Genomic DNA, 24,073 nt, shown 5'->3' with positions numbered 1-24,073 from the left:
TTCTGTGGTTTAGCTATCAGGATGACTGTGGCCTTATAGAATATATATGGCAGTGTTCCTTCTGTTTCTGTTTTTTGGAAGAATAGCTTGAGGTGTATTGGTATTAAACCTTCAGTTTAAAGTCCATTAGAATTCTGTTCTAAAACCATCTGACACTGTGATTCTTTTCATTGGGAGAATTGAAACTACAGCTTGGATTCTGTTTGGGGACTATAGGATTATTTAAGTTGTTTGCTTGATCTTGATTTAATTTTGGTGTTATCTGTCTAGAATACCATTCATTTTGTTTACATTTTGAAATTTTGTGAAGTACAAGCTTTGGAAGTAAGACCCAATGACTTTTTTAATTTCCTAAATCTCCCTTGTATCTCTATCTTTTCACTTCTGACTTTGTTACTTTTGATGCTTTCTCTTTGACTTTTGGTTAGTTTTGATCATGGTTTGTCTATTTCTTGATGTTTTCAAAGAATCAGCTCTTCCTGTTAATTATTTGTATTGTTTTCCTGTTTCTAAGTGATTGGTTTTGACCATGAGTTTGACTAGTACCTGTCCATTGACTATGACATATCCATTGGTGAGAGTGGGATGTTGAAGTCCTCATTATTGTGTAATGTTCAACGTGTGGTAAGACCTTTAGTAATGGTCTTTTATGAATGTTGGTTTTGTTGCATTGGGATACAGACATTCAGAATTGAGATGTCATCTTGGTACATTTTCCCTTTGATGAAAATGAAATGCCCTTCCCCAAGTGTTTGGATTAATTTTGTTTTAAAGTCTATTTTATCAGGTACTATACTAGATTCCACAGCCTGCATCTTTATTCCATTTTATTAGAATACCATTTTACACCCTTTATTCTGAGGTAGTGTCTATCTTTTCTCTGAGGTATATTTCTTGGTATGCAGGAGGATAATGGGTCCTGTTTATGTATTCAGTTTGATAGGCTGAATCTTTTAATTGGTGAGTTGAGTCCAATGATATTGAGTGATATTAATATCCAATGACTGTAAGTTCCTGCTTTTATGATGTTGGTGATGGCTCTGTTTGTGTGTGTGTGTGTGTGTGTGTGTGTGTGTGTGTGTGTGTGTGTGTGTGTGCATGGGGGGTGTATGTCCTCTTTTTGCTTTTCTGTGAAATGATTAATTTCTTGTGTTTTCTTAGTGTAGTTATCCTCATTGTCTTGGCATTTTCCTCCTAGTATTCTCTGTAAGGATGGATTAGTTGAAATATATTGTTCAAATTTGGTTTTGTCATGAAATATTTTGGTTTCTCCATTTACAATGATTGGAAGTTTTACTGAGTAAAGGAGTCTGAGCTGAAATACCTGGTTTTTATGTCTCTGTTGAAAAAACAGGTGCACTTCTCATAGTTCTGTATTTATATATTACTTAGTCATTTTCCCTTGAAGCTTCTAATATTTTTTCTTTGTTCTATATATCTCATGTTTTAATTATTATGATGTAGGAGGATTTTATTTTCCAGTCCAATATATTTGGTGTTCTACAAGCTTCCTATACTTTTGTAACCATCTATTTTCTTTATTTTCAAATTTTGTTAGATAACCATATTACCATCATATTTAATTTAAAACATTTTGACCATTTGTACAAAGGGAAAATCTTGTTAGTATTATAAATGCCACCTTTTAGTATTTAGAATTAGCCCAATATTGTGTGGAAGTTTTGTTTGTCCACTCATTTTAAGAGTTAAAAACAGATAAAATACTCTTTAATGTTGTCCTTGTTTTTTATATAACTGTGGGGGGTGTTGACCATGGCATCATAAGAATCTTCTTCTGAGACCAGCAGGATCAGAACTCACTTGGTCCTGGGTTTTGGGATTGCTTCAGATCATGTAACCATGTAACCAAGGGACCTCAAACCAAGTGGTCACAGGTAGTATGCCAAGTCACTTACCAATGGAATTCTTACCCAGGCAAATAGAGTATCACTATCATCTCAAACTCAGTTAAGAGAATGCACTTACCTACCCCTCAATACCATCCAACTCAGTAAGTTTTATATAATTCCTGACCTTATGTAATAAACACCATAAGCTAATTCACCAAGAATTGTCTTACACTGACTGTTTTTAATTGAGCAGTAACAAATAATGGAAGTCTTTCTTTCCTCAAGCACTCATCATTGTCCCTTTGGACCTACCTGTTGAGGCAAAAATCAGAACCACATATGCCTTTTATTTTCAAAGACTGTTTACTAAGTGATTAAATGTCATTTGTGATTGAAGACTTAATAATATTCTTTGACTATTATTTGTGATACACATTTGACTGTATCATGTTATGGCAATAGTAACATGACGTTTTAGGAAGCACAAAATATCAGATTCTGTCAGACAGTTCATATGAACATCCTCTGCCATTTTAGTGTACCTGAAAAAGTAGTCATACAATAATCCTATACATTGTTTTCTATTAACAGACCAAATAGAACATTGGAATTTTACTCTGAAAATAATTAGAGTATTTGGAATAAAACAAACATTGGAATCTATTTTAATAAATTTATTGAATTAAAGGAATACATTCAACATTCTGGATTAATATTCTATATGTATGAATGTTCACAAAACATATCCCTTTAGAAGGGTTATCCCTTCTACAAACATATTCCTCAACATTCAGGATGTCCAGGTGTTGCAGTTACAAATGCCTTGGACAGAACTGTGGGAAGTATGGAATAGTGAGGTCTGTTCTTTCCCCTAATTTCTGACAAGTTTACTAAACTTCTGACTTGAAATAGCATTTCTTGGTATATGGTTAAGAAATTTAAAACCCACATATGTTAAAATATCTCATGTGTACCTAATCAAAAAATTGCTGTGAGTGAGAAAATATGCTTTCCTTGAGGTTTTTGTTATTAACTAGAACTTGTAGGGTTTTTTAACTGTTTCTAATTAATTTTTTACTCTCCAAATTTTATTCCCTTTCTGGTCCCCCCTCCAACAGTTCCATATGGCATACCTCTTCCCAACTCACCTTGTCTCCAAAAGGATGTACCCATTTACATCTCCCACCCTACCAGACCTCTAAATGCATTGGGTCCCCCAGTATTTGAGTTTAGGTGCGTATTCTCTGAGTGAAACACAGACTCAGCAGTCCTCTGCTGCTTATGTGTTAGGGCCTCCTATCAGCTGGTGTATACTGCCTAATTGGTAATCCTGTGTCTAAGAGATTTGGGGGTCCAGGTTAATTTAGACTGCTGCTCCTCCTACAGGGTTTCCCCTCCTTCTTATCTTCTTCCATCTTTCCCCTAAATAGACAAAATGGGGCAGCAGCTTCTGTTCTTTGGTTGGGTACACATATCTGCGTCTGACTCTTTCAGCTGCTTATTGCGTCTTTTGGAGAGCTGTCATGGAAGGTCCCTTTATGTGAATGCCCCATAGCTTTAGTAATGATATCTGGTCTTGGGGGCCTCCTCTTGAGCTGAATCCCACTGTGAATCTGTCACTGGACTTTCTTTTCCTCATGTTATTCTTGATTTCCATCCCTGTGGGGCAACCCCATCCCATATTTGATGCACTGTCTTTCTGCTGGAGATGGGATTTACAATTCCTCTCCCCACTCTAGGCCATTTCATCTAGAGTCCCTCCCTTTAAGTCCTGAGAATCTCTCACCTCCTGGGTTTCTGGTACATTCTGAAGGGTCCACTGAACCTCCTACCTACCAAAGCTGCCTGTTTCCATTCTTAATGCTGGCCCGGGCTTCAGTGCTTTTCCCCCACCCAATACAAAATGATGTTAATTTTTCTACAAACACTCACCCCCTTTCCCTCCCCTGTACCTTGCTCCTCCCAACCCACTTGTAATTGCTTTCTTCTCCTCCCAAGTGGGACTGAGGTGTCCTCACTTGAGCCCTTCAGCTTGTTGACGTTTTTGAGTTCTGTGGACTATATTTCAGGTATTCTGTATTTTTTTAGCAAATATCCACTTATTAGTGAGTACATATCATATATGCCACTTTCTATATGAGTTACCTCACTCACGAAGACATTTTATAGTTACATTCATTTGCCTACAAAACTAAGGATGTCCTCATTCTTAATAGCTGAATAATATTCTACTGTGTAAATAAACAGCATTTTCTGTTCCCATTCTTCTGTCATAAGACATCTGGGTGGTTTCCAGCTTCTGGCTATCACAAATAAGGCTGCTATGAACATAGTGAAACACGCGCTCTCATAGCACAGTGGGGCATCTTTTGGGTATAATCCCAAGAGCGATATTGCTGGGTCTTCAGGTAGATCTATTTCCAGTTTTCTGAGGAAACTCCAAATTGATTTCCAATGCGATTGTATCAGTTTGCAATCCCACCAGCTATGGGGGGGGTGCCTTGTTCTCCACATCCTTGCCAACTTGTGTTATCACCTGAGGTTTTCAACATAGCCATTTTGGTTGCAAAAAGTAGGAACTTCAGGGTATTTTTGATTCACATTTCTCTGATCACTAAAGACTTTGAACACTTATTTAGGTACTTCTAAACCATTCAAGATTCCTCTGTTATGAATTTCAGTTTAGTTCTATACTCCCTTTTTTAATTGGGTTTTTTGCTCTTTCATGGTTAGTTTCTCGAGTTCTTTATATATTCTGGATATTGGCCCTCTATCAGATGTGAGGTTAGTGAAGGTATTTTTCCAATCTGTAATTTGCAAGTTTGTCTAATTTACTATGTCAATTACAGAAGCTTCCCACTTTCATGAGGTTTCATTTATCAATTCTTCATCTTAGAGCATGAGCCATTGGAGTTCTCTTTAGGAAATTTCTACCTGTGTCAAAGAGATCAAGGCTCTTTACCCCTTTCACTTCTTTTAGATTGACTGTATCTGGCTATATTTTGGGCCCTTGATCTACTTGGACTTGAGATTTGTGCAAGCTGACAATTATGAGTCTATTTTCTTTTTTTCTACATATAGACAGCCAGTTAGACAGCACCCTTCATTGAAGACACTTTTTATTCCATTGTATATTTTTGGCTTATTTATGAAAACCAAGTGTATGTGTCTGGTTTTATATTTGGGTCTTCAATTTTATTCAATTGTTTAACCTGTCTTGTCTCTATACCAATATTATGCAGCTTTATCACTATTTCTCTGTAACAGACTTTGAGATCCAAGATGGTGTTTCCCTTTTTTCCTGGTCCTTTTTGCTGGAACAGACTGCCAACCATTCTGCTCCCCTAGAAGACACCATATCCTGAGGCATTCCATAAATTCCCTTGTACTCAGAGCATTTGGTAAGAAAATTCCCAAAGTCCAAGCTGCAGCTGAGAGCCCAATGGACTAAGGGACCTACCCCCCCCCCCCAGTACTTCAACCAAATAAATACTACTCCCATTTTCCCTGGTCTTTCTGCTGGGACAGACTGTTAGCTAGACTTCTCCCTGGAAGAGACTATATCTTCAGATATATCAAAGGATCAGCTGCACTCAGCATTTGGTAAGAACAACCCCCCAACAAGTCCCAAAGCAGCTTCTGCAGTCCAGTGGAATCAGGAAACCACCATCTCCCCAAACCCCCGACCCACCAAATACAAATCCCCTACTGCTTGGTCCTTTATGTTGGGACAGGATGCAAGCATATCTGCTCCCTGGAAGAGGCTATATCCACAGGCACACCAGAAGACCCACTGTACTCAGAACATTTGACATAATATCTTGAAATATCCACAGACATACCAGAAGAACCACTATACTCAAAATATTTGATATCACATACTGAGGCATTCCAGAAGATCTGCTGCACCTGGGGCATCTGACACCATTATTGGAGACATCCCAGGAGATCTACTGCACTTGGACACCACAGCTTGAAGCCATCACTAGGAGAACTCAAATGCCTGCCCTGGTTGCTATATCCAGCAAAACTCTCAATCAGCATGGATAGGGAAACCAAAACTTTCCAGGACAAAGTGAAATTCAAACAGTATCTATCTGCAAATCCAGTCCTAAGAGATCAGGAATTCAAGGCATAAACCTAAGAATAATAAAAGCAATTTACTGCAAACCAACAGCTAATATCAAATTAAATTAGGAGATACTTGAAACAATCCCACTAATATCATGGACAGGACAAAGATGCCCACAGTTCCATATCTATTCATTATAGTACTCAAAGTACTAGAACAATAAGACAACAACAACAACAACAAAGATTAAGTGGATACAAATTGGCAAAGATGAAATAAAGAAATAAAGGTATGACTACTTGCAGATGGTAAGATAGCATACAGAAGCGGCCACAAAATTTCAACCTGGGAACTTCTCCAATGAAGAAACAACTTCAGTAAGGTAGCGAGATACAAAATTAACTCAAATCAGTAGTCTTCTTTTATACAAATGATAAACAGCCTGAGGAAGAAAGTAGGGAAACAACTCTCTTCACAGCCATAGATAATATAAAATATGTTGGCGTAACTCTAACCAAGCAAGTGAAAGATCTGTATGACAGTAACTTCAAGTCTCTCAAGAAAGAAATCCAAGAAGATCTCACGGATTGGCAGAATTAACATAGTAAAAATGGCCATACTACCAAAGGCAATCTACAGATTTAATGCAATCATGTTCAAAATCCCAATACAATTATTGAAAGGCATGGGAAAGCAATTCTCAAATTCACTTGGAAGGCAAAAATACCAAAGTATCGAGAACATGTAATTTGTTGATAGATGGAAGCGGGATATATATATATATATATATATATATATATATATATATATATATGCATGTATGTATATATATGGTTTGATTTAGTGGTCTCAGAGTCTCAGTATACTTGTAAATCAAAGGATAGAATTTCAGTTTGTCAATATCTATATCGTATATAAGTATTAAATTATTCATAGTGTGTATCCTCTATTGTAACTGAAGATATTTTTTCTTTTATATTTAAAAGAGGAGGTGAATGCTTTTGACAATCGCTCTCTCCCATGTAGTAGAGAGTGTTATCAAAGACAAAAATATTTATATTCTGTTTTCATGGTAATTACTCTCCTCCTGAAAAAAAACCCATCTAGTGTAATTCATGCCGCTGACATTCTTTTGCATATTGTACCTGAAAGTTGAAATTTTTTGTTCCATTAGAAACCATGTCCTTCTAGAAAACTGATTCCTAGCACCTACCATTTGCAAATATTCATTAATTTTTATTTATTTACTAAGATAGAAAGGGATATTTGAGTCTACATATTTCTGCTCTTCATAAATACTGTATTTTCAGAGCAGAGCAAATTTGTGAAATTAAATGAAGCCAAAAAATTTAGAGAAATACAGGTAATACATGAAAATAAGAAATTAGGATTATCACTATTAATAATGAACTACATTTATCCTAAAATCTTAGTATTTTCATAAGATTATAAGCAAATGATGACCCCTAAATTTGGGGCTTAAAATTAACAGTGCATGCAAGATTTAAAATACCATGCCATTTTCATGTTTGGGAGCAGAAAAATATGTGGATTGTTAAAGAGATTATCTCCAACTAAACTCGATTAGCCATAGATCAAAGATGGGAACTAGTAAATAAATGGTGATCAAACAAATAAGGAAATGTGAAAAGATTAGTTATGTGCATATATATATGCGCAGTATATCCAGTTAGGACAGGTTCTTAATGGCCATGCCTTCTGTCTTTGCTCCAAAATTTGTCTCCATAGTTCCTCCTATGAATATCTTTGTTCTCCCTTTTAAAAAGGACTGAAGTATCTGCACTTGGTCATCCTACTTGAGCTTCATTTGGTCTGTGGATTTTATCTTGGCTAATCCAAGCTTTTGGGTTAATATACACTTATCAGTGAGTGCATACTATGTGTGTGTGTTTTTGTGATTGGTTTACCTCACTCAGGAAGATAGGTTTTCTAGTTCAATCCATTCCCCAATGAATTTAATGAAGACATTGCTTTCAAAAGTTCAGTAGTATTACATTGTGTAAATGTACCACATATTCTATATCCATTCCTTTTTTTAAGGACATCTGGGTTTTTCCAGCTTAGGGCTATTATGAATAAGACTGCTATGAAAATAGTGGAGCAGGTCTTGGTATATGTTTGAGCATTTTGGGGTATATATCTAGGAGTGGTACAGCTGGGTCCTCAGGTAGTACTATGTCCAATTTTCTGAAGAACCTCCAGACTGATATCCAAAGTGGTTGTACCTGTGTGCAGTCACACCAAAAGTTGAGTAGTGTTCCTCTTTCTCCACATCATTGCCAGCTGTTGTCACCTGGGGTTTGGATCTTAGCCATTCTGACTGCTGTGTGATACAATCCCAGTCTTGTTTTGATTTGCATTCCCCTCATGACTAAGGATATTGAACATTGCTTTAAGTACATCTCAGCAATTCGATATTCCTCAGCTGAGAAATCTTTGTTTAGCTCTCAACCCCATTTTATAGGGTTATTTGATTCTCTAGTGTTTAAATTCTTGAGATCTTTGTATATATTAGATATTAGCCATCCCTTTGATATAAGATTGGTAAAGAAGTTTTCCTAATCTGTTAGTTGCCATTTTGTCCTAATAACGGTATGCTTGACCCTGCAGAAGTTTTCAATTTTATGAGGTCCCATTTGGCGATTCTTGATCTTAGAACATTAGCCATTGGTGTTCTGTTCAGGAAATTTTTCCACAGTGTCCATGTGTTCAAAGTTCTTCCCAAATTTTTCTTCTATTAGTTTGCTTTATCTAGTTCTATGTGGAGGTCCTTAATCCACTTGGACTTGAGATTTGCACTAGGTGATAAGAATGGAACAATTTGCATTCTTCTACATGCTGACCTCCAGTTGAACCAGCACCATTGGTTGAAAATGCTATCTTTTTTCCACTGGGTGGTTTTAGCTCCATTGTCAAAGATCAAGTGACCATAACTGTGTGGGTTCATATCTGTGTCAATTCTATTCCATTGATCTACCTGCCTGTCTCTGTACCAATGCCATATAGTATTTATCACTATTGCTCTGTAATACACTTGAGGTCAGAGATAGTGATTTGCCCAGTTCTTTTATTGTTGAGGATAATTTTCTATCCTGGGTTTTTGTTAATCCAAATAGATTTGCAAATTGCTCTTTCTAACTCTATGAAAAATTGAGTAGAAATTTTGATGGGAATCACATGGAATCTGTAGATTGCTTTTGGCAGAATGGCCATTTTTACAATATTAATCCTGCCAATGCATGAGCATGGGAGATTTTTCCTTCTTCTGAGATATTCTTCAATTTCTTTGTTCAGAGATTTGAAGTTCTTTTCCTACAGATCTCTCACTTGCTTGGTTAGAGCCACACAAAGGTATCATATGTTGTTTGTGACTATTGTGAAGGGTGTACTTTCCCTACTTTTTTTCTCAGCCTGTTTATAAGAAGTAGAGGAAGACTACTGATCTGTTTGAGTTTGTTTTATAGCCAGCCACTTTGCTGAAGTTGTTTTCCAGGCTTAGTGTTCAATAGTGTAACTTTTGTGGTCACTTAGGCATATTATCACATCATATAAAAATATTGGTGCTTTGACTTCTTTTTTCCCAGCTTCTATCCCTTTGACCTCCTTTTCTTGTCTGATTACACTGGCTGGGTCTTCAAGTACTATATTGAATACATAGGGAAAGAGTTTTCAGCCTTGATTAGTCCTTGATTTTAGTGGGATTGCTTCAAGTTTCTCTCCATTTAGTTTCATGTTGACTACTAGTTTGCTGTATATTGCTTTTACTATGTTTTGGAATTGGCCTTGAATTCCTGAACTTTCCAGGTCTTTTAATATGAAGGAATGTTGAATTTTGTCAAATTATTTCTCACGATGTCACCATCTCACCATCTAATGAGATGTTTATATGTTTTTCCCTTTGAGTGTGTTTATATAGTAGATTACATTTCTGGATTTCTGTATATTGAACCCATCCCTGCATCACTAGGATGAAGCATACTTGATTATGATGGATGATTGTTTTGATGTTTTCTTGGACTTAATTTGAAAGAATTTTATTGAGTATTTTTGCATTGATATTCATAAGAGAAATTGCTCTGAATTTCTCTTTCTTTCCTGAGTCTTTGAGTGATTTATGTATAAAAGTAGTTGTGGTTTCATTGAAGGAATTGGGTAATGTACCTTCTGTTTCTATTTTATGGACTTTTTTGGACAGTATTGGTATCACATCTTCTCTAAAGTCTGATAGAATTCTCCACTAAACCAATCTGGTCCTGGGATTTTTTTGAATGGGAGACTTTTAATAACTGCTTCTATTTTTTTAGGAGTTAGGGGAATGTTTAGATAATTTCTCTGATTCTGATTTCACTCTAGTACCTGGTAGCTATCTAGAAAATTGTCCATTTCATCCAGATTTTCCAGTAGGGTTGAATATGTAAAGCACTAAATTGAAAAGATTTTATATCAAAAGTTTAAGTACAAAAGAAATAAATAATATGAGTTCACAGAAACTGATGGTTTGCCTTCATAATTAAAACAAGTACAAATTCTAAAACTGTACTTGGAAGACAAAGATCTATGCAATTTAAGATATTAATATCTCTAAAGTAATATGATTGTGTAAATTGTAGAATTCAAATATAATAGTGAAGACAACATACATCAATAAAATCCAATATAGTATGGCAAGGCACTAGAAAACATTGCAAGTTAGAGTATTTCTTAGTAAGACAGAAATGTTTAAGAAATAAACACTCTGAAGAACTCTCTTAGACAACCATGAGAACCACAAAATTATAAAACACATATATTTTCTTTTCATTTTCATATTAACCATACATCTTCCAAGTGGTCTAATATATTTTAATGTAAACATTCTTACAAAGCAATAAAATAATTACATGAGAGAAATGAAACACTGGAACATTACAAAGAGCATTAAAGTGATACACATTATTAGACACAACTGTGAAAATGAATAAGAAATTTATATCAAATGATATAAAGCATATTATAATATATAGGATAAAAATGTACAGATTAAAGCTGAGTGACTAAAGAAGAAACATACCTTTATTTATCAAAAGAAAGCAACAAGAATCACAGCCAAATCTAAGGTGCTCATATGACTGAATAAAGGCAAAATGCATCATTATAAATCTAAAGATCCATGGGAAGATAAAAACTTACTACTTATAAGAAAAAGTTATTGTTATTATCAACAGCATACCACCAGACAGTGAAAATATCGAATCAAATAGGAAGAGGGAAAATCTATATATAAGAGAAAGACTAAAAGTAACAAGGCTATGTGCTTAAATCCAAAAGAATTTTCAGAGCTAGTGATTCAGATAGATATGCCTATCTATTTAATCTACTCATAAATAAATCATGTCTTTGGCCAGCCCTGCTTCTGAGTAAAAGAAATATCATAATTTAGGTAGCAGGTTTAGAGGCCTGCATTTTTTACATATGGTAAGTGTTAGCGTTCCAAAATAAAGGAATGAGCAGATTCACTGTCTTAGAGGACGTGCTTCCTACCATGCTAACAGATATGGTAATAAAATTGTATTAAAGTTCAAAATTACAGAATCTCACTTGAATCATAATCTACTAAAACATTTTTTGAAATACTTATATAATTACAGAGAAATTATATTCTAATACACCACAGTAACAGTGCTTGTATCACAATAGCATTAGTTTAAAAAAAACAAGCATTAAATACATAAACAATATTAGTGTTATTTAATATTATGTTAAGAGTCTAATCTACAATGATCCTTTTCTTCTGTTTTCAGGTTGACATCTAAGACTATCCACTTGATTTTGACTCTTTATTTTGCCCTTGAAGAAATAAACAGGAACCCCCATATTCTACCTAACATTTCACTGCTAGTTAAAATTGAATGTAGGCTGCTGGATGATTGGAGAATAAACAGTTTATCTTCTAAAAGAGAAAAATATCTTCCTAACTACTACTGTATAAATCAGAGAAGATATTTAATTGTACTTACAGGACCAATGTGGTTAGCATCTGTCATAGTTGGGCCACTCCTATACATAACTAAGAGACCAGAGGTAAGTTTGAAGAAGCTGATGTTAATGAGGCATTGATTCTTTTCTTTCTGTAAAAATAACATTTATTTGCCTGATCTAATTGTATTCTTTAAAGCTTATGACTAAATAGGCTTGCACTTTCAAGTATATTCTGACCTCTGCCTAGATGTATCAACTCAACTCTTCTGGCTCAAACTCTTCCCTAAAGTCACTAATTGGATATGGCTTTACTCAGCTTCTCATTGATTTGCTTTGCTTGAACAATCACTGCCAATTTCTTTTAATCTTCTGTCTCCTTTATATTCTGGCTACAACTGCCTCTACTGATGCACATTGAACTGCATGAACTCACAAATTAACTCAACACCATTGCACTGCATTCTTTGCACTGAGTCTCAAAAGTCTGGTTTAACTCTTCTGCATTGAACTCACTGACTAATTAGAACTCAGAAATCTGCATCCCTCTGTCTCCTGAGTACTTGGATTAAAGGTGTGTACTATCACACCTGCACCTAAACTTTTCTATACTAAAAAATTGCTTTATACTAGGCTGACCTTGAACTAAGTGATCTGCTTGCCTCTGTCTCCTGCCTTCCAAGGAATGCCTATTTCCCAGCAGGATATTTTTGGCCTACAAGTCTTCAGATGTGATCCATTAAATGTAGTCATGTTGCTGGATTAAAATTCCTCTACAGATTTAATTTTCTGATCCTGAGGCTAGTGAAAGTAAGCAAATGAATTTGTCTATTTTGATGCATAGAATTCAAAGCATAAATACACAGATATTTAGAAGCACATGCCATTTTTTTAGCATGAATAAGACTTAAGTGCAATAGACATCTGATGTGCTTCACTATCAGACTTAGTCTTTTCTGTACTTTACAAGACTTAAGAAATTATGTACAATTTTCATAATGGTACAGTTCCTAACATTCCCAAGTTTTGTTTATCACACTTTTTTAGACTAGCAATTTGTTATTTTTATTGATATTTTTATGTACACTTCAAATGTTGTTGTTCTTTGAGAAAATAAACAAGATAGATAAACCCTTAGCCAGAATAAACAGAGTGCACAGAAAGAATATCCAAATTAACAAAATCAGAAATGAAAAGGGAGACATAACAACAGAATCTGAAAAAATTTTAAAAATATATTAGATCCTACTACAAAAGGCTATATTTCACAAAACTGGAAAATCTGGAGGAAATGGACAATTTTCTATACAGATACCAGGTTTTAAAGTTAAATCAGCATCAGATAAGCCATCTAAACAGTCCCATAATGCCTAAACAAGTAGAAGCAGTCATGAAAAGTCTCCCAACCAAAATAAAGCCCAGGACCAGATGCGTTTATTGGAGAATTCTATCAGACCTTCATAGAAGAAATAATACCAATACTCTCAAAACTATTCTGCAAAATGGAAACAAACAGACCACTACCCAATTCCTTCTATGAAGCCCCAGGTGTGCTTATACCTAAGCCACACAAAGATCCAACAATAAAACAGAAGTTCAGAACAATTTTCCTTATGAATATCAATGCAAAAATACTCAATAAAATTCTCGCAGCACAAATCCAAGAAAGAACACATCTAAACAATCATCCATCATAATCAAGTAGGCTTCATCCCAGGGATGAACTGATGGATTCAAAATATGGAAATCTGCATTGGGCACTTGCCTATCTTTAGAGTAATACCCTATAGTTCTGTGGCCAGTTTTTTTTAACTGAAGGATTTCAAACATGAGTCCATTTGCATTATTTCACACAGTGGTATCTGAATTTTTTTCTTTTAACAACAGCTGCCGCATGCCTATTGTTTTTCATCTAGGGAAATTTTGTGAAATTCCATCTATGTGGGCATGTTCACTGGTATAGACCTTGAATTTTAAAAAATATTCTACCTTTTAATTTGTATAAGTTCTTTAAATATTCTATGTATCACTTCTCTGCCTTTTGGCTTAGATCAAGTGTAAATATTCTATGTACAAATCTATTCTCAAATACATGACCTGCAAGAATCCCCCCCCCAAAAAAAACCAAAATATGGAAATCTGTCAACATAATCCACTGTATAAACAAAAGCAAAGGAAAAAAAAAACACATGAACATGTAATTATATAATAAGAAAGCATTTGACAAAACTCAACACTCTTCAGGTTAATAGACTTGGAAAGATCAGGAATTTAAGGCCCATACCTAAACCTAGCAAAAGCAATATAGAGCAAACCAGTAGCCAACATCAAAATAAATGGAGAGAAACTTGAAGCAATCCCACTAAAATCACAGACTGGACAAGGCTTCCCACTCACTTCCTACTTATTCAGTATAGTACTCTAAGTCCTAGCCAGAGCAATTAGACAACAAAAGAAGGTCAAAGGGATAAAAATTGGGGAAGAAATTCAAAATATCACTATTTGCAGATGATGTGATAATATACTTAAGTGACCCCAAAAGATCCACAGGAGTATTGCTACAGTGGATAAACAACTTCAGATAAGTGTATGGATATAAACTTATCTAAAACAAATCTGTAGCCTTCCTCTAGTCAAGGGATAAAAAGATAAATATAGTAAAAATGGCCATTTTACCAAAAGCAATCTAAAGATTCAATGCAATCCCCATCAAAATACTAAGCCAATTCTTCAGAGAGTTAGACAGAACAATTTGCAAATTCATCTGGAATAACAAAAAACCCAGGATACCTAAAACAATGATTCTCAACAATAAAAGGACTTCTGGGGGAATCAATACCCCTGAACTCAAGCAATATTACAGAGCAATAGTGATAAAAAACTGAATGGTATTGGTACAGAGACAGGCAGATAGACCAGTGGAATAGAATTGAAGACCCAGAAATGAAGCCACACACATATGGTTACTTGATTTTTGACAAAGGAGCCAAAACCATCCAATGGAAAAAAAGATAGCATTTTCGGCAAATGGTGCTGGTTCAACTGGAGGTCAGTATGTAGAAGAATGCAGATCGATCGATGCTTATCACCCTGTACAAAGCTCAAGTCCAAGTGGATCAAGGACCTCCACATCAAACAAGATACACTCAAACTAATAGAGAAAAACTGGAGAGGCATCTCGAACACATGGGCACTGGAGAAAATTTCCTAAACAAAACACCAATGACTTATGCTCTAAGATCAAGAATCAACAATGGGATATCATAAGACTGCAAAGTTTCTGTAAGGCAAAGGACACTGTTGTTAGGACAAAACGACAACCAACAGATTGCCAATAGATCTTTACCCATCCTACAACAGATAGAGGGCTTATATCCCAAATATACAAAGAACTCAAGAGGTTAGATCACAGGGAGACAAATAACCCTACTAAAAAATGGGGTTCAGAACTAAACAAAGAATTGACAGCTGAGGAATGCCGAATAGCTGAGAAACACCTAAAGAAATGTTCAACGTCTTTAGTCATATGGGAAATGCAAATTAAAACAACCCTGAGACTTCACCTCACACCTGTGAGAATGGCTAAGATCAAAAACTCAGGTGACAGCAAATGCTGGCGAGGATGCGGAGAAAGAGGAACACTCCTTCATTGTTGGTGGGATTGCAGACTGGTACAACCATTCTGGAAATCAATCTGGAGGTTCCTCAGAAAATTGGACATTGAACTACCTAAGGACCCAGCTATACCTTTCTTGGGCATATACCCAAAAGATTCCCCAACATATAACAAAGACACATGCTCCATTATGTTCTTAGCAGCCTTATTTATAATAGCCAGAAGCTGGAAAGAACCCAGATGCTCATCAACAGAGGAATGGATACAGAAAATGTGGTACATCTACACAATGGAATATTACTCAGCTATCAAAAACAATGACTTTATGAAATTCATAGGCAAATGGATGGAACTGGAAAATATAATCCTGAGTGAGGTAACCCAATCATGGAAAAACACACATGGTATGCACTCATTGATAAGTGGCTATTAACCCAAATGCTTGAATTACCCTGAGGCACAGAACACATGAAACTCTAGAAGGATGACCAAAATGCAAATGCTTCATGTTTTCTTTAAAAGGGGAACAAAAATACCCTTGGCAAGGAATAGGGAGGCAAAGTTTAGAACAGAGGCAGAAGGAACACCCATTCAGAGCCTGCCCTCATGTGGCCCATACATATACAGCCACCAAAGTAGATAAGATGGATAAAGCAAAGAAATGCAGGCTGACAGGAACCGGATGTACATCTTTCCTGAGAGACACAGCCAGAATACAGCAAATACATAGGTGAATGCCAGCAGCAAACCACTGAACTGAGAACGGGACCCCCTTTGAAGGAATCAGAGAAAGGAATGGAAGAGCTTGAAGGAGCTTGAGACACCATATGAATAACAATGCCAACCAACCAGTGCTTCCAGGGACTAAGCTACTACCCAAAGACTATACATGGACTGACCCTGTGCTCCAACCTCATAGGTAGCAATGAATAGCCTAGTAAGAGCACCAGTTGAAGGGGAAGCCCTTGGTCCTGCCAAGACTTAACACCCAGTGAAGGTGATTGTTGGGGGGAGGGTGGTAATGGGGGGAGGATGGGAAGGGGAAGCCCATATAGAAGGGGAGGTTGAGGGGTTAGGGGGATGTTGGCACGGAAACCTGGAAGTGTAATAGCAATCGAAATGTAAATAAGAAATACTCAAGTTAATAAGGATATAAAAAAAGTAGGGAAACTACACCTTTCACAATAGTCACAAATAACATAAAATACCTTGGTGAGACTAGCATTTTATATTTCGGCTTCCTCATGTTATTTCTCACATTCTATGGCTTACAGCTTTACTATGGGCCATTTCACCCTCTCTTGAGCAACCAAGAACTGTATCCATATCTTTACCAAATGGCTTCTAAGGACCTATCTCTGGCATTGGCCATGGTTTCCTTGCTTGTCCATTTCAGCTGGAACTGGGTGGGAGCAGTTGTTTCAGATGATGACCCAGGTTATGAATTCATCTTGGAATTGAGAAGAGAAATGCAAAGGAACAATTTTTGTTTAGCATTTGTGAGTATCATTGTTAGTGATGACAATTTATTTCTGAAAAGGTATAATATCTATTACAACCAGATCAAGATGTCATCAGCAAAAGTTGTTATCATTTATGGAGACAAAGACTCTCCTCTACAGGTGAACTTTAGACTATGGAATTTATTTGATATCCAAAGAATCTGGGTCACTACCTCACAGTGGGATATGATCATAAATAATGGAAAATTCCTCCTTAATTCCTTCTATGGGACTCTCAGTTTTTCACATCACTATTCTGAATTATCTGGTTTTAAAACATTTATCCAGACAGCATACCCTTCAAACTACAGTGATGACTTTTCTCTTGGTATATTATGGTGGGTGTATTTTAATTGTTCTTTGTCATTATCTGAATGTAAGGATCTGCAAAATTGTCCAAAGGAAAACATATTTAGATGGTTATTCAGGCACCATTTTGAAATGTCTTTGAGTGATACTACTTATGACCTATATAATTCTATGTATGCTGTGGCTTACACACTCCAACAGATGCTTCTGAAACAAGCAGATACATGGCAAATAGATGACGGAAAAGAACCAGAATTTGACTCTTGGCAGGTAATCGCTCTTCCACTACATATCTCATAGAGTCATAGACTTAATTTTTCCGATGAATACTGTAGCTTCTAAGATTCTAAGTTCTTTTCTTTCAAATACACCAATTGCTGTATTCCTTCACTGCATATCATTGAAAATTCTTTTGTTTCTTAAACTCAAGTACAGCCAATACTGAAACTTCCATAATTTCATAATCTGTTTGTGCTAGTTTCCATAATATTTCCACCATAAATGTGTTTCTTATCTTTAATATTTGAAACAAAATATGTTGCTTTCTCATGAAATTCTTATTGGAACAAGAAGGTGACTGACCTTTTTAAATGATCAAGGAATTGATAATCTATGTAATGAATAGGTCCCAAATAACAGAAAAATTCTAGCATTTTCTTCCTCAACAAGGGCCTCAATTTCCTACTTGGTTATCAGATAATAATATACAGAAAATGAGGTGAAGAATGTTTAACTATTCCCACTCATATTTAAGCTGTGCATATTTTAGAGGATTAACTTCACTGAGAAAGAATTATTTAGGAATTTTAATGTTATTGTGCCTATATTGGCATTTTTCCCACTCTGATATCAGACTATTTGTAATTAAGACACATTATTAAGACAAGTTAAAATCAGAGACAGATTAAACTTTATATTTTCTTTCCTAATCTGTAGGCATAGTTAAAACTAAAATAATAAATGTTTCAGATGCTCTCTTTCCTGAGAAATATCCAATTTATAAACCCTGTTGGTGACAAAGTGAACCTGAATCATGAAGAAAAACTGGATACAAAGTATGAGATTCACCAGACTTTGACTTTTTTGCCAAATCCTGTATTTAAGCTGAAAATAGGAACATTTTCCCAAAATCTATCACATGGTCGACAATTATATATGTTGAAAGAAATGATAGAGTGGAACACAGGCCACCAACAGGTTTGTTGGATTTACTTGTAAAACACTACATGCAACATAAGTTGATCTTATCATTTTCATAGGATACAGCATTTTAAAATTTATTTACAAACTCATTTCCTATATTCCTATACTTGTTTTCAAGACAATTTATTTCCACTAGGACATCTATCTATCTTTATCTATCTATCTATCTATCTATCTATCTATCTATCTATCTATCTATCATCTATCTATCTATCATCTATCTATTTATCTATCTAGGATTTATAGACATAGATAATATATGTACATATAAATGCACATATTTGTATGTAAGTCATGATATAATTATATAATTCAAAACATATAAATCACAATACAACTATAATTTTATCACAGACTACAAAGAAGTATTTCTTTTTAATTTAATGCATTATGAAGACATCTTTTTCAGTTTTTCATTTCATTTTTTTTCATTGTCTATGTCATTGTAACTACTGACAGGTAGGTAAATGTTTTTATTTATAATTAATTTGTGATTTTCCTCAGTCTCCAACCTCAGTTTGCAGTATTCCTTGTAGTCCAGGATTCAGAAAATCCCCTCAGCTGGGAAAGCCTGTTTGCTGTTTTGATTGTACACCCTGCCCAGAAAATGAAATTTCCAACATGACAAGTAAGTATTTAACTTACCAAAAGTTTAATTACATTGATTAATTTCTCTCATCTATACATGGTTCTTAATGAGGAATTACCACAACTGCGAAGTTAAGTCTCAACCTAAAATAAAATGAATCAGGAATTCTGACCATTGACTTAAAAGCCTCCCAAATCCTGGATTACATTTTGACTCATTATTCTCAAAACATTGTACCTAATAGGTTCTTTTGGAAATTGCTTTAGAGTTCTAACAATCACTATAGCATTTCTCTTCAGCAGGATGTATCATAGCACTATGTAATACACCTAAATTTAGGGGGTTGGGGATTTAGCTCAGTGGTAGAGCGCTTGCCTAGGAAGCGCAAGGCCCTGGGTTCGGTCCCCAGCTCCGGAAAAAAAGAATAAAAAAAAATACACCTAAATTTGATCTTCTCTGAGAAATGTGAGTTGCATATACTTATTTATCCAGTATACTACAAGTTTAAAGGAAAGGTGTCGATGCTCAGAGATGCTGAAGCCTGTTTGAAAGGCGGGTATTTTGTAGTGTGTCCTAACATAGGGCATGCTGTCATTTCATGAATTGTATTTTCATTTGTACTCAATCCATAAATGCGTTTGGAAAGCAGAATAAAATTTTAATCAAAATTTTAGAATAATTTTGAAAAGAATTATGAAATAAACATTTCATATTTAGAAGGATATAACTTCTTTGTGACAATGATCCTATGATACATTGATACTGATGCCATTATTACTGCACCAAGTTATTGAATGATGGAAGTAATTTCTTTTGCAGTTATGGCACATATGTAAATAATAAATGTACACTTTCATTTAATGTACTTACCTTTTGTTTCATATAATTTGAATTTCTACATCCTTTTGTTTTGTATAATTTAAATTTAAGATGCATGTAGAATTCAGAGACAGAGAATTGAAGTGATAAGCACACAAGTGAATAGTAGGTAAAAACCAGCTACTAGATAGTGGAGTACTATCTAGAAAATACTGAAGAGTATTATGTTTTAAATATACTGAATAAGCAATTGAAAACAATGATACCCCTACACAATGGAATATTACTCAGCTATCAAAAACAACGACTTTATGAAATTCGTAGGCAAATGGTTGGAACTGGAAAATATCATCCTGAGTGAGCTAACCCAATCACAGAAAGACATACATGGTATGCACTCATTGATAAGTGGTTATTAGCCCAAATGCTTGAATTACCCTAGATGCCTAGTACAAATGAAACTCAAGACGGATGATCAAAATGTGAATGCTTCACTCCTTCTTTAAAAGGGGAACAAGAATACCCTTGGCAGGGAATAGAGAGGCAAAGATTAAAACAGAGACAGAAGGAACACCCATTCAGAGCCTGCCCCACCTGTGGCCCATACATATACAGCCACCCAATTAGACAAGATGGATGAAGCAAAGAAGTGCAGACCGACAGGAGCTGGATATAGATCGCTCCTGAGAGACACAGCCAGAATACAGTAAATACAGAGGCGAATGCCAGCAGCAAACCACTGAACTGAGAATAGGACCCCCGTTGAAGGAATCAGAGAAAGAACTGGAAGAGCTTGAAGGGGCTCGAGACCCCATATGTACAACAATGCCAAGCAACCAGAGCTTCCAGGGACTAAGCCACTACCTAAAGACTATACATGGACTGACCCTGGACTCTGACCTCATAGGTAGCAATGAATATCCTAGTAAGAGCACCAGTGGAAGGGGAAGCCCTGGGTCCTGCTAAGACTGAACCCCTAGTAAAATAGACTGTTGGGGGGAGGGCGGCAATGGGGGGAGGGTGGGGAGGGGAACACCCATAAGGAAGGGGAGGGGGGAGGGGGATGTTCGCCCGGAAACTGGGAAAGGGAATAACACTCGAAATGTATATAAGAAATACTCAAGTTAATAAAAAATGAAAAAAATAAAAATAGAAAGAAGAAAGAAGAAAGAAAAAAGTGAACAAAAAGCAAAACAAAATAAAAACAATGATACCTCGGAAATTTTAAAATTTGCTTGCTACTATTTGTATATTAAAAATTTGAAAAAACATTTTATAGCAAGTAATAATTATAAATTACTTGAAAAATAAAATGTTTGAATATTTTCCCAAAAGGTTAGATATAATTGCTTAGAAAATATAAGAAAACATGATTAATTATAAAGGAATATACATTCCTGAGTATAATTAACAATTACATTGCTTTTAATTTTGTGCTATTGTCTATCCATAATTGAAACAGATTTGAAAATGTCATATTATATGTTACATAATATATGTTAACCATCTCTCCTGTGTTTAATGGCATGTTTACATCTTCAAGAGATAAAGTTTCCTTTCATGCTGTTTTGGAATATGTTTTTATTTTTTGAAACACGCGAAGACTAGTATCATATAAAACACTTAGAAATATTTTAATTTTTAGATCCTCATTTCTCCTACTTCTATAGGCTCTTCCACTATTCCTCACCCCTTTTCCTCTGAGAAGATGGACCACCCCCCATATCCTCTCACCCTGGCCCACCAAGTCTCTGCAGTGCTAGCCATATCCTCTCCCACCGAGGCCAGATGAGGCAACTTAGAAGAATCTATTCCAGAGATTGACAACAGCATTAGGAATAGCCCGTTTCAGCACATCAGGACCCACTGGAAGACCAAGCTCCAAATCTGATAAATATGTGCTGGGGTCCTAAGTCCAGTCCATGTAAGCCCTTTGGTTGGTGGTTCAGACTCTAAGCCCCCAATGGTCCAGGTTAGCTGACAGGTCTGGCTTCTGTGGAGTTCACATCCTCTTCAGGAGCCTCTATCTTTTCTACCACACTCCTATGAAAGTCCAGAACCTTCAGCCTATGTTTGGACATGGGTCTCTAAATCTGTCTTAGTCAGTTTTCCTCAGAGGACAGACATATTAGCTACCTGCCTGCAAATATAACAGTTTCATTAATAGAATCAAGGATTAGTGCTTGCACCCAGGATGAGTCTCCAGTTGAGCCTGTTTTTGGTTGGACATTCTCTTAGTCTCTGCTCCATCTTTGTCCCTATATGTCTTGTAGACAGGATAAATTTTGGATCACAGTTTTGGGTGAGTTGGTTTACTTATCCCTCCACTGGGATTCCTGCCTGGCTACATAAGGTGGCCTCTTCAGGTTCATACCCCACTTCTGCAAATCTCATGTAAGTCACCACCATTGATTCTTGGGTGCCTCCTTCAGACCAGGTCTCTGGCACATTGTCTAGGTGTCCTCCACCAGCCCACTACTTCCAATTACAGAATTCTAGTCTTTCTTATGGCCGTCTGACCATCTCTCCCATCCCACCTGATCCTGTACCCCTCCAAACCCTTTCCTATACCATCTTCCGCCCACTTCCTTCTCTGAATCTGCCTACAGGACTATTTTATTTCCCCTTTTACGTGCTATTCAAGCACTGTCATGTGGGCCTTCCTGTTTTGTTTAGTGCCTTTGGGTCTGTGGAATACAGAATGGGTGTCCTTTATTTTATGGCTATATCCACTTATAAGTGAGCACTTACCATGCATGTCCTTCTGAATCTGGGTTAACTCATTCAGGATGATATTCTTAAATTCCATACCTTTTATTTAAGTGAAAGAATGGAATTCTATTGTGCAGCTGTACCTTACATTTTTTTCCATTTGTAAGATGACAGACCTCAGGCTTTTTACAGTACCTGGTTAATTTTAACAAAAATGCTATGAATATAGTTGAGCAAGTTTCTCCCTAGTATAAAGGAGCAACTTTTAGGTGCAGGCATAGGAGTGATATACTTTAGTCTTGAGGTAGAACTATTTGCAGTTTTTGGAGAAAACATAAAATTGATTTCCAAAGTGGTCATAAAGTTTGCACTCCCACCAGCAATGGAGAAGTGTTCTCCTTGTTCCATACATTTGCCCTGCACTATCCGTTGAGATTTTGGATCTTAGCTATTCTGATCCGTATAGGATAGATTCTCAGAGACATTTTATTTTGCATTTTCATGATGATTAAGGACTTTGAACATTTCTTTAAGTGCTTCTCAGTCATTTGAGATTCATGAGTTGAAAATTGTTTCCCTCTGTACCACACTTTTTACTTTGATTATTTGGGCTGTCAGAATCTAACATCTTATGTTCTTTATAAATTTTGGATAGTAGTCCTCTGTCAGATGGAGGATAGGTAAAGATCTTTTCCCAATTTTGAGGATGCCATTTTGTGCTCTTGGAAGTCTCTCCTTCGCCCTATCAAAGATTTTAATTTTCATGAGGCCCCATTTATCAATTGTTGATCTTAGAACCTGAGCCATTGGCATTCTATTCGGGATATTGTCTCTTATACCAGTGACTTCAAAGATATTCCCCACTTTCTCTTCTATTAGACTTACTATATGTGGTTTTACATTGAGATCTTTTATCCACTTGAACTTGAGGGGAATTTTTTTGTTTGTTTTTTTTCTTGGTTTTGTTGTTGTTGTTGTTGTTGTTGTTGTTGTTGTTGTTGTTTCAGGGTGATAGGGATTTATTTGCATTATTCTACATGCACCATTAGATAAGTATCTTTTCTGGTTGCAATGTCAAAATTCTAAAGTCCATAGGTATATCATGTTATTTCTGGGTCTTCAATTCATTTTCACTGATAAACCTATCTGCTCCTATATCAACACCATGCAGATTTTATTACTGTTGCTTTGTAGTAGAGCTTGAAATAAGTGATGGGGATACCTCCAGCCAGTTAGTCTTTTACTGTTCAGGGTTGTTTAGATATCCTGATTTTAATGTTTATTTATTTGTTTGTTTGTTTGTTTGTTTGTTTTAGCACATGAAGTTGAGTATTTCTCTATCAAGATCTGTAAAGAGTTGTGTTGGAAAATTTGATGGCATTGAATTAAAAATGAACACTGCTTTCAGTATGATGGCATTTTTCT

General features: G+C 35.8%; 1 protein-coding gene across 1 annotated transcript in view; it reads left to right on the top strand.

The window, feature by feature from the left end:
- The window catches only part of Vom2r41 (vomeronasal 2 receptor, 41), a 48,434-nt gene that overhangs the window by 8,875 nt on the left and 15,486 nt on the right, over positions 1–24,073 (top strand). Inside the window, exons 2-5 of the mRNA NM_001099500.3 lie at positions 11,724–12,003; positions 16,789–17,595; positions 18,295–18,522; positions 19,033–19,156. Coding sequence (NP_001092970.3) covers positions 11,724–12,003; positions 16,789–17,595; positions 18,295–18,522; positions 19,033–19,156 — 1,439 coding nt within the window. The remainder of the gene's footprint in view (positions 1–11,723; positions 12,004–16,788; positions 17,596–18,294; positions 18,523–19,032; positions 19,157–24,073) is intronic.

Source organism: Rattus norvegicus, chromosome 1 (assembly GCF_021556685.1).
Source record: "Rattus norvegicus strain SHRSP/BbbUtx chromosome 1, alternate assembly SHRSP_T2T, whole genome shotgun sequence".
NCBI classification, from domain to species: domain Eukaryota; kingdom Metazoa; phylum Chordata; class Mammalia; order Rodentia; family Muridae; genus Rattus; species Rattus norvegicus.
The sequence above is the reverse complement of the archived record's forward strand: the minus strand, read 5'-3'. Positions and strand labels throughout refer to the sequence as shown.